This window comes from Microtus oregoni, unplaced genomic scaffold (assembly GCF_018167655.1).
Source record: "Microtus oregoni isolate MIOR12 unplaced genomic scaffold, Mior012 000035F_ref0000213, whole genome shotgun sequence".
Lineage (NCBI taxonomy): Eukaryota > Metazoa > Chordata > Mammalia > Rodentia > Cricetidae > Microtus > Microtus oregoni.
In genome coordinates this window covers 24,929,600-24,943,968 of record NW_024543094.1, presented here as the reverse complement: position 1 = coordinate 24,943,968, position 14,369 = coordinate 24,929,600, and the positions used below count along the sequence as shown (strand labels likewise).

The 14,369-nt window shown below is 36.6% G+C and overlaps 1 protein-coding gene across 1 annotated transcript in view; it reads right to left on the bottom strand.

The window, feature by feature from the left end:
- The window catches only part of Malrd1 (MAM and LDL receptor class A domain containing 1), a 616,720-nt gene that overhangs the window by 552,591 nt on the left and 49,760 nt on the right, over positions 1-14,369 (bottom strand). The window contains exon 6 of the mRNA XM_041630809.1: positions 4,582-4,728. Coding sequence (XP_041486743.1) covers positions 4,582-4,728 — 147 coding nt within the window. The remainder of the gene's footprint in view (positions 1-4,581; positions 4,729-14,369) is intronic.

Here is a 14,369-nt window from a genome sequence, read left to right as displayed (position 1 = left end):
GGAGATATCCTTAGGTAAGTAGGCTTGAGTTGAGTAATAAACATGCTAAGCAAGCCTCATGGGTAAACCAGTAAGCAGTATTCATCCTGCCTACAGGTTCCTGCCTGATCCTGCCCCAGCTTCCATCAGTGATACTGTAACCTGAAATCCAAATAAATATTTTCCTTCCAAGGTTGCTTCTGATCATGGTGTCTTATCATTACAACAGAGAAGCAGACTAGAGCAGAGAGCACAGACAGAGAGATGGAAAATTTAGAGATCAGAAAGTAACACTAGTGACCAAAGCAGTGTAACAGAACTTAGAATGTCTTTATGGGTTTTATTAGTAAACAAAACACTATTGAGGGAAGAATCTCCTAACTTGAAAACACTTGTTGCTCTTCTAAAAACAAAACAAAAATAAAACTAATAGGAAAAAGGAAAATAAGGATAAAACTAGAAAATTAACAAAAGTAGTATTTGAAGCAACTGTAATAGCATTTCTCCAAATCACAGATTAAAACCCATAAAATACCAAGCAGCACAAATACTTTTTTAAAAGAACAAAAACTAATACGCAGATCAAAGAAAAAATGAACATCTAACAAAAGCCAGAGAGGAAATATTTTACCTATAAAAAAAGCAAAATTAAAAATTTTATCTTTCCAAAAACTAAAAAATTTAAAAGAGAATAAAATTAAATGCTATGTTTAGATCTGGAAATGATTGTTCTGTATTATGGCTAGTGAGAAGTTGCTTTGTAGACATATCTAAGGAGAAGAGGTGGGGTAGGAAAAAGAGAATCTTCTCCAAAAAGAGAAACTGAATGTTCAGCAATTCAAAAAGACAGTGGCCACAACCCTGAGCGATACAGAGGAATTTTTTTTTTTTTGAGACAGGGTTTCTCTGTGGTTTTGGAGCCTGTCCTGGAACTAGCTCTTGTAGACCAGGCTGGCCTCGAACTCACAGAGATCCGCCTGCCTCTGCCTCCCGAGTGCTGGGATTAAAGGCGTGTGCCACCACTGCCCGGCTGATACAGAGGAAAGAACAGGTAACACACTCAAAAGAAGTAAGCCATGACAAACATAGGTGCAACCTTGTTCCTGCCAACAATGAAAGAGGAGCAATAATCAGAAGCCTCATCCAAAATGAAACTCAGGAGGCCCTAGTGAAGGTACTAACAATCCCAGCCACAGGAGAAGCCCAGAGTTCTTACAATCTTCTAATACAGTTGCAGGTTTTACTGCAACAGTGCCTCCTGCAGATGGATAAGCAGCAGGCATAACCCTTTCCTCTGATCTATATGACTCTGGGTACCATGTTCATGGAAAATCTATTATTGAGTAAAACCAGCTAATCACCAGCTTCTGAACAAGAAATCATCACAGGTCAGGGAGTCTGAATGACACCCATAATGTCATTCATCCAGGTGTGATCAACACTTAGTAGATCTGGAAGGTATGAAGACACATCTTCTGGTTTTAGGTCTGCAAAAACTTTAGTGCTATAATTGTACCCTCTCTTCCAAACATACTTGGGAGACAAACCCAGCCTTGGTATTAGGCAGTTCAGGGAATAAAATCTGAAAAGGCTTGGAAAGGTTGAAGAATGTGTCCAGTATAAACTGCAAAGCTGAATTTGTCCAGCAGAGGCCCCTGGTACCCAAAGAAAGAAGGCCTACTGAAATCTGGTGGGCAATGGGCGGTACAGTACAAATTCAATGCCACTGAAATCCTGTGAAAGACAAGAGTCCACCAGTGCAACCAGCTGTCATGTGCCCCTGTTCACATAGCTGGCATGAATATAATGGGTTTTGAATATATGTGTGTGGTTGACAAATCTACTATTCTATCCAAAGGATAAAAAACAGTATAAAGACTGACTCAGCTCAGCACAACTAAAGATGAAAAGGGACATTACTAGAATTCCAAAGAAATCCACCAGATCTTTAGGCAACACCTCAAAAAGTTATATACCAAAACATGACAACACACAGATAAAGCAAGGAAAGCAAATTATAAAATATGCAATTATGATCTCCATAAGATATGAACTTAAAAAGTCTTCAAAAGAATTTAAGCTATGATTCAAGGATAATTATTACAGAATAGATGAAAATTTCAAGATCTTTCTCATATTCAAGAAGATGAATGGACAAGGTGGATGGATGTAATTGGAATGGGAAGATCAAATAGGGAAGGGAGGGGAAGAACAAGGGTAGGGATGGACTCTGAGGAGGAATAGCTAAAAAGGGGGGCATTTGAGGCATCATATAGAAAACAGTGAAAGTTTTCTATAATGTATATTTATATGAAGGCAATCTAAATGAAATCACAAAACAATAGAGAAGACAGAACCCAACTGGACATACCTTGTCACGAAATAAAAGGATATATCTAGTTAAATTCTTGGCCAAAGGCGTCCCATGGCAACCTAAGATCTTGCCAAGGCTCAGCACAAACTGACAGTAAGTCTCCATTGCTGAAGACAATATCTATACAACTCACTGAACATGTAGAAACCCAGCGGGTGCCTACCTGGAACCTTCACCCCTATGGACTAGTATTCATGTCCTGGAAGGTACTCTGCACACTGCTAAAAGAGAGTTGAACACCAAGCTATAAACCCTGTGTTCTACAATAGTGTCCTGCTTGTAATATACCAATGCAATTTGGCACAAAGCTTGTGTGAGTAGCCAACAAATACCTGATTTGATTATGGCCCCCTCCTTGAGATGAAACCCATACATAATGCTGTTTGAGTGAATAGGAATCTGAGATTCGATAGGACCTAGGGAAAAAATAAATACTACTGTTTTGATAAAGGAGTATAAGAATAAAATTACTCCTAAGACATTCTACTATACTCATAGATCAGTGTCTTGCTCAGCCATCATCAAAGAATTTTCCTGATGGGAACAAATACAGAGATCCACAGCCTTGGAAAACCCTAAAAGAATGTTTCCATCAAATCTCCCCAATTCTAAGAATGTAGAAGCCAGAGGGAAAGGAGGACAGCAAGGAAACAGGGACCTCTAATCAACAGGATTGAACACATATGAACTCACAGAGACTGACGCAGCATGCACAGGGCCTGCAGTGGTCTGCCCAGGTGGGGTCCTACAGCATAAAAAGAAATGGACATATCCCCTATCCCTAGCCCAGAAGTTATCCAACTGATAGGCACTTGCAAACAAAAAGCTAGCTATATCCAAGGGAGTCTTACTGGGAAGAACAACCACTCTTAAGGGTAGGGCCAAGCAGTAGATGCCAGCACGAAAGAACTCGAAAATATCTTTAGAGGGTCTTTGTTTCATAATGCTATATCACACCATTTGTTATTTGATCTTACAGGTCCTTTATACATATATTATGTCTTCCATTTTTTAATGGAATTCCTGTGTGTGACTGTATTGGTCTCTGAGTCTTAGTCTTTCTTTTTTCCTTTTTTTCTTTCTTCTTTTTATTGTTTGTTTGCTTGTTTTTGTTAGGGGGGAAGTTCTTCCTTATCTGTCTGTTTGTTTTCTAATGAGAGATAGAAAGAATGTGGATCATATTTGAGGGAAGGTGGGAAAGGACTAGAATGTGTAGGGGGAGGGGAAATCATAATCAGATTATTTTGTATGAAAAACTTATTTTGAATAAAAGAAAAAGAAGAAAGAAAAATACAAAGAAATTTTAGTTTTATAAAAAAAGTTTAGTGTCTATGCAGGTGTGTGCATGTGTGTGTGTGTGCATGCGTGCAGTGTGTGCAGTGTGTGTGTGGGTGCCACAGGGGCCAAAAGATGATACCAGGTCCCAGATTGAAGTTCAGGCTGCTGTGAACAGCACATGGGGGTGCTGGGAACTGAACTCACATTCCTTGTAAGGAAGCAGATGCTCTTCACAACTGAGTCATCTCTCCAGCTCCCACTTTAGGTTTTATGTAATAAATTTAGTATTCATATGTGTATATTAAAATTAATATTATTAAGCCAGTTAGGTAGCTTATCAAGGGAAAGTGTTTGTACAGCAAGCACAAGCAGGAGCACTTTTGGTTCCACTGGTTCCCAAGCCTACATGGTAGACGTAGAAAACCAAATCCTCACATACATGCCATGGCATACTTACACATACACTCACACACACTGCATACATTAATAAAGAAATACAATTTTAAATTAAGGGTATATATTTAAAAACATGCCAGGTAATGTTTTCAAGCTAGTAGCAAAAAATAAAAGTAAAAGGCAATCAATAACTGAGAAAGAGCTCAGGGTGGGAATGGTGGGGAGACATGAACACAAATCATAATAACTTGCATTCTAATAACAGAAGGAAACAGCATTTCAGTGAGAAGCAACTTGACTGGGCTGGATAAAAGGATTTGTTTTTAATTCATATCAACTGATACATCCAAACCATAAGAAAGATAAAACAAAACAACAGCTAATGTGCATGATTTTTCTTTTACAGGTTTAAAAACCATCATTTTTCCCTTTCAAAATTTATGATGTATTATACTTTTATTAATATGTATTCTTATAGACACCCCTGGCTTAAAGATTTAATAGTCATCACAATAAAGCATCATATAAAAAATACATTGCATTTCATTTGGTACCTTCATCATTGCCACTTTGATCCTGCCAGTGTACAGAGTCCAGTAAAGGGACCTCACTTGCTTTTGTGCACATCCAAGAAGTTTGCTCAGCAGGTGCTTTGGTTACCCAGGCACACATGTCGAAGTCAAATCCACAGGGCTGGCACACTGAGAGGAGAGCAAATGGCCTTGGTGGATTATTACAGTCTCCTTGAGTGACAACTCAACCTCAATTGTGTGTTGTACTAAACTAAGAGGTCTTCTGCAAACACACAAGGGCACATCACTATCTTGAATGTTTGATTCAGTAAAGCCATAGACCCAGGCAGGTGCATCCAACCTTCTTCAACTGGGACATGATGCTGTCATCTACAAAGTTCATGCTGGAGAACTACATACCTACATTACAAAAAGACACTATGTACAATTTTAAGTAATTTTTTGGCCAAATTCTTAACTATCCTGGGGTACGTGTGACCCACAGGCCAGACACAGATTCATTAATACCTAAGCCACTCTATTTTGCAAAAGTTTTTCACTTGATAAAAATGTGGATCTTCTCTTAAAAGGACCATTGACTTAAAAATTAGATTTGTAGTTTTTCTTGCATCATAGCTTTAGAATAAATTGAAAAGTTTCATATTTCTCCTTATCTACTTCATGGAATTATATCCATTAGTTTGTTTACCATTCACCCACAAACTCAAATTTTAAAAGCCATATATTGTATATGATAATAAGATACTTTGTAATGGCATGACTTTATAAAATGTCATCTAAGATAGATGTGTATATGGTTGTTGACTATTCTCTTAAAGTGAAAACTTTGACACCTGACTAAAACTAAGACATTAGTGCCAAGACAGGTTGGCACATACAAGCTCTTATAGCTGGTTTTGGCTTTTGTACATTGTGACCATACCAACAAAATGGGAATCTCGATTTGACACTTACATCTCAAGCCTTCATCTGAAGAATCAAATCTGTGGAGCTCCATATCCAAACAATGTAGGTCCTTGTTTTTTAACACTTCTTGACATGGTAAAACCTCATCTGTTAAATTTATACAATGAACACAAGTGAGATGCAGGAGCCCTTGAAAACACATCTCTTCCAGAATGGTACCATTTACTAAAATGTTCTGAACACTTGCATAGCAGATTACAAAGCCATAATCAGGAAAAAAGAGATAGGGAGACAGAGACAAAGAGAGAGAGACAGGGACAGCAAGGATAAAGCAACCGTGCCACTGGATCTATGGTTTACTCAGATCGTGGAAGTATCAGGGAAACTTCCAAGCCAAACCATCAATCTTTTCACAGAAGCGATCTACACTAATATTGAAATGAAGACTCTAGGACTGTGATTTGTTTAGGGAACTAATATGGTAGATGACATCTTCTGACACTGGAAATGGGCTCCACTCTTGAACTAGCTTCTCTATTTAGATGACATTATGAATAGTTTTGTGGTAGAGATTATACTTGGAAGTAGACTCACTCTCCCCTCTGCTCTTACTACTACTTGCAGAAAATTCTTACTCTCTGATTAGGAAATACTGAGTTTAACTCTCTTGACATTGGTGTCTCCCACTGGGCCAGGTTGCCGTACTCAGGAGCAAATGGTATGAACTCCTAGGTCTTTGAAAAATTGGGCTTTGGCTGTTTCAACATTCACTTTTATGTTATTTGTTGCTGTTATTATTTAGTTCCTGGAAAATAACTTCGATCAAAACGTGAACTCTATTGAACCTTCCACTTGCTTCTGTAAGTGCTATCAATTGTAGCACAAATAGTAAAAACACAAAGACAGATACTGGAGTTCAAGCTGAAGATCAGAAAAGCAAAACAGCCAAGCGACTAGAAAAGTCTTACCTCTACCAAGGCTAAGTGACTACAGGCTGAGCCCTAAACCTTTGTCTCCTCTCATTTTATATTTCCCTTTAGTGCTGGGATTAAAGGTGTTACTCCCTAGTACTGGGATTAAAGGTGTGAGCCACCACTACCTGCATCTGTTTTGCAATGATCTTGGGTAGGCCAGGCTTTAAACTCATAGAGATCCATCTGCCACTGTCTCCCAAACCATGGGATTATAAGTGTGTGACTCCACTGTGTGGCCTCTTGTGGCTTAGTTTTATCCTCTGATCTTCATGCAAGCTTTATTTATTAAAGCATAAATGAAATATCACTATAACCAGTTCTCACAGATTCTAACTTATTTCCTAACTCACTCTTGAACTTGTCTTGGAAATGAAGAGACACAACTCCATTTTTTCATTGAAGCATGAAAACCTCTGATGATACTGAATTCTTTCTTTTATACCTTCAAGTGGCCCACTCTGCAATGGTAACCTAGCATGTGTACCTTGCTCCTTTTTATACCTCAACTCTAACAAGACTTTCATGTTTCTTAGTGACACCAGTGAAAATGAGTTGTATGATGGTAATCCCATAAAATCATCTACCTACTGACCCTGGAATCATCTTAGTTTATTTGAGAACATTCCACAGTGTTTGCTCAATGATAGCTTTATCAAACCAGCCCATCAGTCTATGGTCATACAATGCCTTTAATTGCTTTTGTACTCAGTAATGTCTTCATTTCTTTTCTTACAGTTGTTCAGACAAATGCCTTTCCCTTTATCTTTTTATGCACTTCCAATCTCTCAAAGAAAAACTAAATTGAACCCTCAACCTGGTCTACCCCATATTTATGTAGCTAATGGACATAAAGAGAGGATGCAATCTTGCAGACTGATATAAGTTCATATTTGGGACCATCCAGTTCATTACAGCATTAAATCCCAATTTTCTTCCATCTTGGACTACTGTTCCTATCCTCCTCATTCTTTCCACTCCAACACCATTGTCAGTTAATCATCTTGCTTCACACGTCGTTGGGAAAATGAGAGAGATCAGATGAGACCTATTCCAGCCCCACCTTTGCCTGCTGTGTTCTCCACAGTTTTTCTTATCAACTGCCCATGCTCTTCTCTGGACTCCCTTTTCATTTGTAAAGAAATTGCATATTCTGCCTATTTAAAGATTCACTCCAGTAAGTTCATCATCTCTCCTCTGCAACCACATGTTCTCTTTCCTATGAGATCGTTCCCTTTGGTAACCCAAACAACAGCATTTCACCCATCTTCAAATGGCTCAAACTATCAACTTAATCAATGCAGATTCTCACGAATTCCAATTTTTTTCAATGCTTGCTATTGAACGTGGCTTGGTGAGAGCTCTTCTTAATGTAAAATTCCTACTCTATAAAATCCACTACCTAAACCATTTGAAGCTGTTCACTTCAGTGTCATTTTGTACATCTGCAGCATTATACAATTAAAATCACTATGTATTTCCAAAACATTCCCTTACATTAGATAAAATTCCATATCCATTGCTGGTAAGGCTCCATTCTCTCTATTGTCTCAGACACTACCTTCTGTCATTGTGGATTTACTCACTCTGTGCTTTTCAAATAAATGAAGTGATGTGGTACATGGTCTTCTGGGTCTAGCTTCTTTTGCTTAGCGCGTGTTCATACTGCCTCCATACTACAAGTATTGTATTTCATAACCTTTACTTCTGCCCCTTCCCAGTTTCAATGGAAACTGCATCTATCAAGCGTAACTTCTGAAGTAATGTATCTATTTACTTTTCAATCCTCAACAAACTGTTCAATAGCATTGTGTCTACTTGATTTCTCCCTATTCTTGGTGTCTGGAGCTTTACTGGAATGAGGGATGGAAAGATAGGAAATGCAGTATTCACTAAGCTCCACACACAATTTTCTCTTATGTGACCAGATTTTCACACTGAGCTACATGTCAGGCTCTATTTCACACCTTATCTGGAACCCAACTGAGCCATCCTCCTGCCATTTTGGTTCTTTCCCTAAGATGACTACAAGTACCTACAAAAAGTAGGCCATAATCTGAAATTTATTTTCCTCTGCCCCAAATGTCTTTCTACAGACTTATTTTCAATTATGGCACTGGGTTTTGATCCCACTGCATATACTGGCTTTGTGGGAGCCTAGCCTGTTTGGATGCTCACCTTCCTAGGCCTGGATGGAGGGGGAGAACCTTGGACTTCCCACAGGGCAGGGAACCCTGACTGCTCTTCAGACTGGAGAGGGAGGGGGAGGGGAGTGAGAGGTGGAGAGTGGGGGAAGGGAGAGGGAAAAGGGAGGTGGGGAGGAGGAGGAAATTTTTAATAAAAAAATAGCAAACAACTTGTACTTGTGCTTCAAGCATGAAGTTTGCAACATGTCATCTCTTTTCTCCTCTCCTCTCCTCTTCCCCTCTCTTTCTCAACCCTATTCTCTACTCTCTTCCCTTATCCTCCTCCCTCCTGGCATCCTCCGCATCAGAAAAATTTCTACCTTATCTGCAAAACACGTACAAGACTCTGTTAATATTACCAGTTCTGACTCAAAGAACAGTCATCTTATTCTGGATTCTGTTAACATTATTGCTTGAGTCATGGTATTATGTGACCCACAGTGATCATAAACTCCTGATCTCCCTGTCTTTATCAAACTGCCAAGATCTAGAAGTACATGTATAGCAGATCTATACGTGATCTGCTATAATAATAGAAGCAACAATGACCTTGAATTCCTGACCCTCTTGCTTTTGCATATCTCCTGAGGAGAGAGGGAAATATTTTGAATAGATGCTCTTTTAAGAGGGAGACAGAAAAGCCCTTGCTATGATCTTCACCTAGTAAACCAAGCTTACTCCTGCAGGCTTTTACATTTACATATCTTGCTAAAGTGCACGTGTCTTGTTCTCTGGACCCCTTGGCCTTCCTGCTCAATTACTATCTGTGCATTTAAGGTCAGCATACTGAGTGTGCTATTTAAAATTTTACTTTTTTACCCTCACCTCTGGTACTTTATCTCAGTCCTATGTTCTCTTGCTTATCATTGGCATAAAACACATTTATTTATTTGCTTACTGTCTGTTTATCCCAAATAAAAATGCAAGTTCCCTGAATGTAATGAATATTACTTGTCTTTTTGCTCTTGTTTATCTCAATGCCTAGAAATATATCTTGGCAGGATACAGAGCTAAATTCATATTTATTTCTTTAACAAATGAGTAAATGACTAAAGAAATCAGATTGAAATTACTTTATGGTCTCTAGAAATCATCTTATATTTTATTTGTGATAAAGTATATCAATTGGTAATAGCAGTGATTTACCAATACCTATATAATATGTTTTTCTATAATGAGAGTTTGAAACTGATAAATATGCAAATCATCTTGAAAATAAGATACACTGGAAATAAAACTGCACATGCAATTTAGAAAACCATGACAATAAGTGAAGCTAGAATACAACAATAACAATTACCATGAAACAATTAAAATGGTAATTTTGTAGATTCATATCAGTTGCTACAAATCTTCCCTTCAGAGCTATTACCACTGGGCATAATTCATTGAAATGTTATACATTATCTCTGATTTACCACTATTTATACAATAGTTTAAAAGTGATATAAGCAAAACTAACAAAATATTTAAGTGAAAATTGCATTTAATTGGGATGAATTCTGTATGGATAAGGTATGAAATATTTCTTTCATTTCTCAGTATAACCACTTTTAGTGGTATCCTAAACAAATTTATAACCATAATAGGTTTATGTTTGCGTGTTGTTTGCATACATTGCCAATCTATAAATCCTCAAGAAGCTTATATTATTTTAATATATTCAATACAGCAGCTCACAGTCATTTGTAGATATCATATTCATTCTTTCCTTCCCCTTCCTCTCTCTCGCCTCTCCCTTCCTTCTCCCTCTTTTCCTCACTCCTTCTCCTACATTGTACTGCCATCTCAATTTACAGAAAATTTTCAGACAGATAGTTAAAATTTTTCATCTTCAATAGAAGAGAGGTTTGCCAATCATCCCAAGGCATCTAGACTAATGAAGTCACATGTCTAACACAGCCATCCTTCAAAGCTTATCTCACATAAACAGGTTGTGTGCAATTGGCCAGTAATCCCCATTTATTAGGTAATGAATTCCAGCTCTGTTGCAGTAAAAGTTACCATTAACATCCAATTTTGACCCTAAAGATTTCAGATAGTTTTTGTCAGTTTTCTTTAATTAATAATGCATTTAAATTAAAAGTTATTAGTTCTTAAAAGGTTACTGAAAAGCTAGCATTTTAAAAAGGTAAGTATGATTTTAGTTATTTAACTGGATAATATTTATGCATCATGAAGATTCTAATTAAGCAATGATTTGTACATTGGTGTCATTTTACAAATGACACTGAAGCAAAGTCCTGAAAACCCAATCAAAAATATTCACGGAATTTCACAATATTCTGATTATGAGTCACAGCACGCAATCATTATAAAAATTATAATCATCAATTTATTCAAGAATCAATCAGTGTTATTCAAGAAGCACTGATTAAACACATTTTATTTCAGTATAGTCACAATCCTTGATTTCTATTTTGTGCTTAATAGTTTGGGAGAGTATAAACTGATATTTCTTCCAATAAACATACCATGAGTTTTATATTCTGAGAAGGGCAACAACTCTATAGAACATTATTCTTAGGAGTAGAGGAAATGTCTAAAGGATTTCTCTAATACTATAAAAATAACATAATTTTATTGTTTCAGTAAGGAATTAAGGAATGATAAAAGTAACTATAATTATGTATTGCTATAAAGTTGTTATATTACAGTAAATATTAAAATATTTTTACTAAAACAAGAGGGTTATTTTCCTCTCAACATATAATTACTAAAATATGTAGAAACTACACAATCTCTATTTTTCCATTTAAAAAGCTACCATTGTTTTATAAACTTATTTTTAACTTACTTCTCATAAATTCAACATTTATTTCTTCTTGACAGCCTTTGTCAGTGTTTGTGGCTTTCTAAGTACAGACCAAACTCATATTGGTATATTTAAGAATTCTTTTTACTCTGTGACATGTGGAGCCATTTTGTAATGTGGATTTCCAGTGGCTCGTTGCTATTACACTAAGCCAAATTCGATTCTTCTTCTGACCTTGTCTCCCGCTATTATGTCAAGTTAATTTTCCAATTCTAGAAACTTTTAAAAGATATACTCCATGAGACTGCTTAACTAATTATCCAAATAGGGAATTGTACTTTATTCTGTTGCGATTGCGTGCCTTGCTTATGTGTATTATTACTCTGTTGCACCACTTAGGAATGTTGGTGAATTACACTGATGAATCGCCAACCTTTCTTGGTTCCAGTTTCAGGGCACAGGGTCATTCTTTCATTGTTAGCTTTAAAGTTGGCTGTAAGATTTGAGAACATTTATGATATTAAATAAGTTCATAATTCTTCATAGTATTTTGAGTTTTGTCAAACAGTTTTTCTGGATCTACAGAGACTATTGCATGGCCACTTCTGCTTGAGTCTGTTTACAGAGACTATTGCATGGCCACTTCTGCTAGAGTCTGCTCACAGAGACTATTGCATGGCCACTTCTGCTAGAGTCTGCTCACAGAGACTATGGCATGGCCCTTCTGCTAGAGTCTGCTCACAGAGACTATGGCATGGCCCTTCTGCCTGAGTCTGCTCACATGGTTTCACAAACTGGTTGCTTTAGTAGCATTGAACCAGCCTTGCATTTCAATTGATTCTATAACATTTTACTGAAATTTTTTAATTCTGTGAGAAAAATGACCATTGAAGTTAGATAGCATGGTATTTTGTGGATTTTGTCTGGATTTTGTTGTATAGTGCAATCTTTTCAGAATGAGGTAGAACATGTTCTCCTAGTTTCTATTTACTACACTGAAAAGAATGAACACCATTCTATTTTTGATAAATCCTTAACAAAGTTTGCAAGTGAAATAATGTTGTCTTAGAATTTTCTTCAATGAAAATATGTTCATTTTGAATTTTACTAAACATAAAATTTTTCAGATTATCCCTTTATTAGTAATGAATTTTAATAGTTTATGTTTGAAAGAAACTACCAGAAATCAATTATGGATGTGTTATTAGTTTAATATCTATAAGATTTTTCTCATTAGGCTTCATTTCATTGGTGACATTTGTAATCTATGTCTACTGTCTTTTTAATTTGGCTAATCTTATAAAATAATTAGTTTATTTACGTTTTATAATGATTGGCTTTTGTTTCTGGAATTTTTATTTCTCATTGCCGATCATCATCAATGCCACCATTTACTTCCATTTTATATGGTTCTTTAGCTTCTATCTGTATTTGAGAAAGAGACAGACAGAGACAGAGAGAATATATTTGCCTATTACAAGACTATAGTGTTATCAAAAAAGATTTTTTTGACCTTTTTAATAAGAAATTTAAATAAGAATGAACCCAGAGAGTCATACACTTTGATGCTTAGTCACCAAGGAGTAGGACTGTTTGATAGCATTAGAAGGATTTGGTGGTGGGGGCTTCGTGGAGGAAGTCTGTCACTAGAGTTAGGCTTTGAGGTTTCCTATCTCCCTGTCTCTTTCCTGGGATCAGGATGGATGTACCTTTCAACTATATCTCCAGCACCACACCTACCACATCTGCCAAATACTCCCTGCCACAATGATAAGGGACTAAACCTATGAAACTAAAGCAAGCCCCAATTAAATGCTTTCTCTTGTAAGAGTTGTCTTGGTTGTGTTGTCTCTTTACCCCAATAGTACAATGACTAAGACAAAGGAGCAATGTGTTTTCACTCAGCCAGGTTACTGAGTCCCAGTCTTCTGCTGGAGGTTAGGGCTTTATCATATGACTGAATGGAGGTAGGCCCAAATTAGCACTTAGCTGTGAAATTTTATTCATTTCCTTATCTTCTTTCCCCAGATTGAAGACTTTACTTGCTTTCATTGTTGTACCCCTGGGCTGAGGCTGTCCTGGACAAACATTGCATTCTACTGGGTTTTAGTTTAACCATTATATTGTTTTAAAATATTTTAATAAATAATAAATGTTAATTGTTACATATTGGTAGATCATTTTGTTCAAGTATATAATATGGTGATTTTGATGACTTTCTGTATATGCTTTCTATTATGTTTGGGAGACATATAATGAAGTTTCCTGGTGTAATCATACATAGCTTTTAATTCCAACAATATTTTCTATTCATTTTGGAATATTGCCATTGAAACCGAATCTGTTGAAGATTGTGGGGAGGGGGGGTTGTTTGTTGTTTTGGTTTGGTTTGGTTTTGGTCGACTTGCCTTTAACCATTATGCAGTACAATGTTTCTACTTAGCACTGCTAACTTCCGTGGCATTGAGGCACATTTGACACTGATATAGCCACTCCACCTGGGTTAGAGATGTGTACTGTGTCTTTCTCCAACTTCTTATTTGGTAGTTGTTGTTCTGTTTTATTTATTGAGAAGAGTCTTGCTGTATAGTTCAGAGTAACCTTAAACTGCGATCCTCCTGCCTCAATCTTAGAGAGCAGTGACCACAGGTGTATTCCACCATGACCAGCTTTCACCTCCCCTTGCTTTTGATTAATATTTGTAATTATAGTTAGAATGAGATTTCATAGAATAAAATTGGTTCACTTTTTAATCCTAACTTACAATCTCTGACTTCTAGTAGTAATTGCTCTATGATTACAATAAAATTGGAAATTTTATTAATTTTTATTTGTCTACTCTGCATTTATTACCTTTGTCTCACAATAGCATCCCTTATAACTTTATCTCCACTATATATTTCTCTTGGCCTTTGAGTATATTATTTCAAAGATGAATATTTTGATACATTCATCTTCTATATGCTTATTGTCTTATATTCATTGTGATTC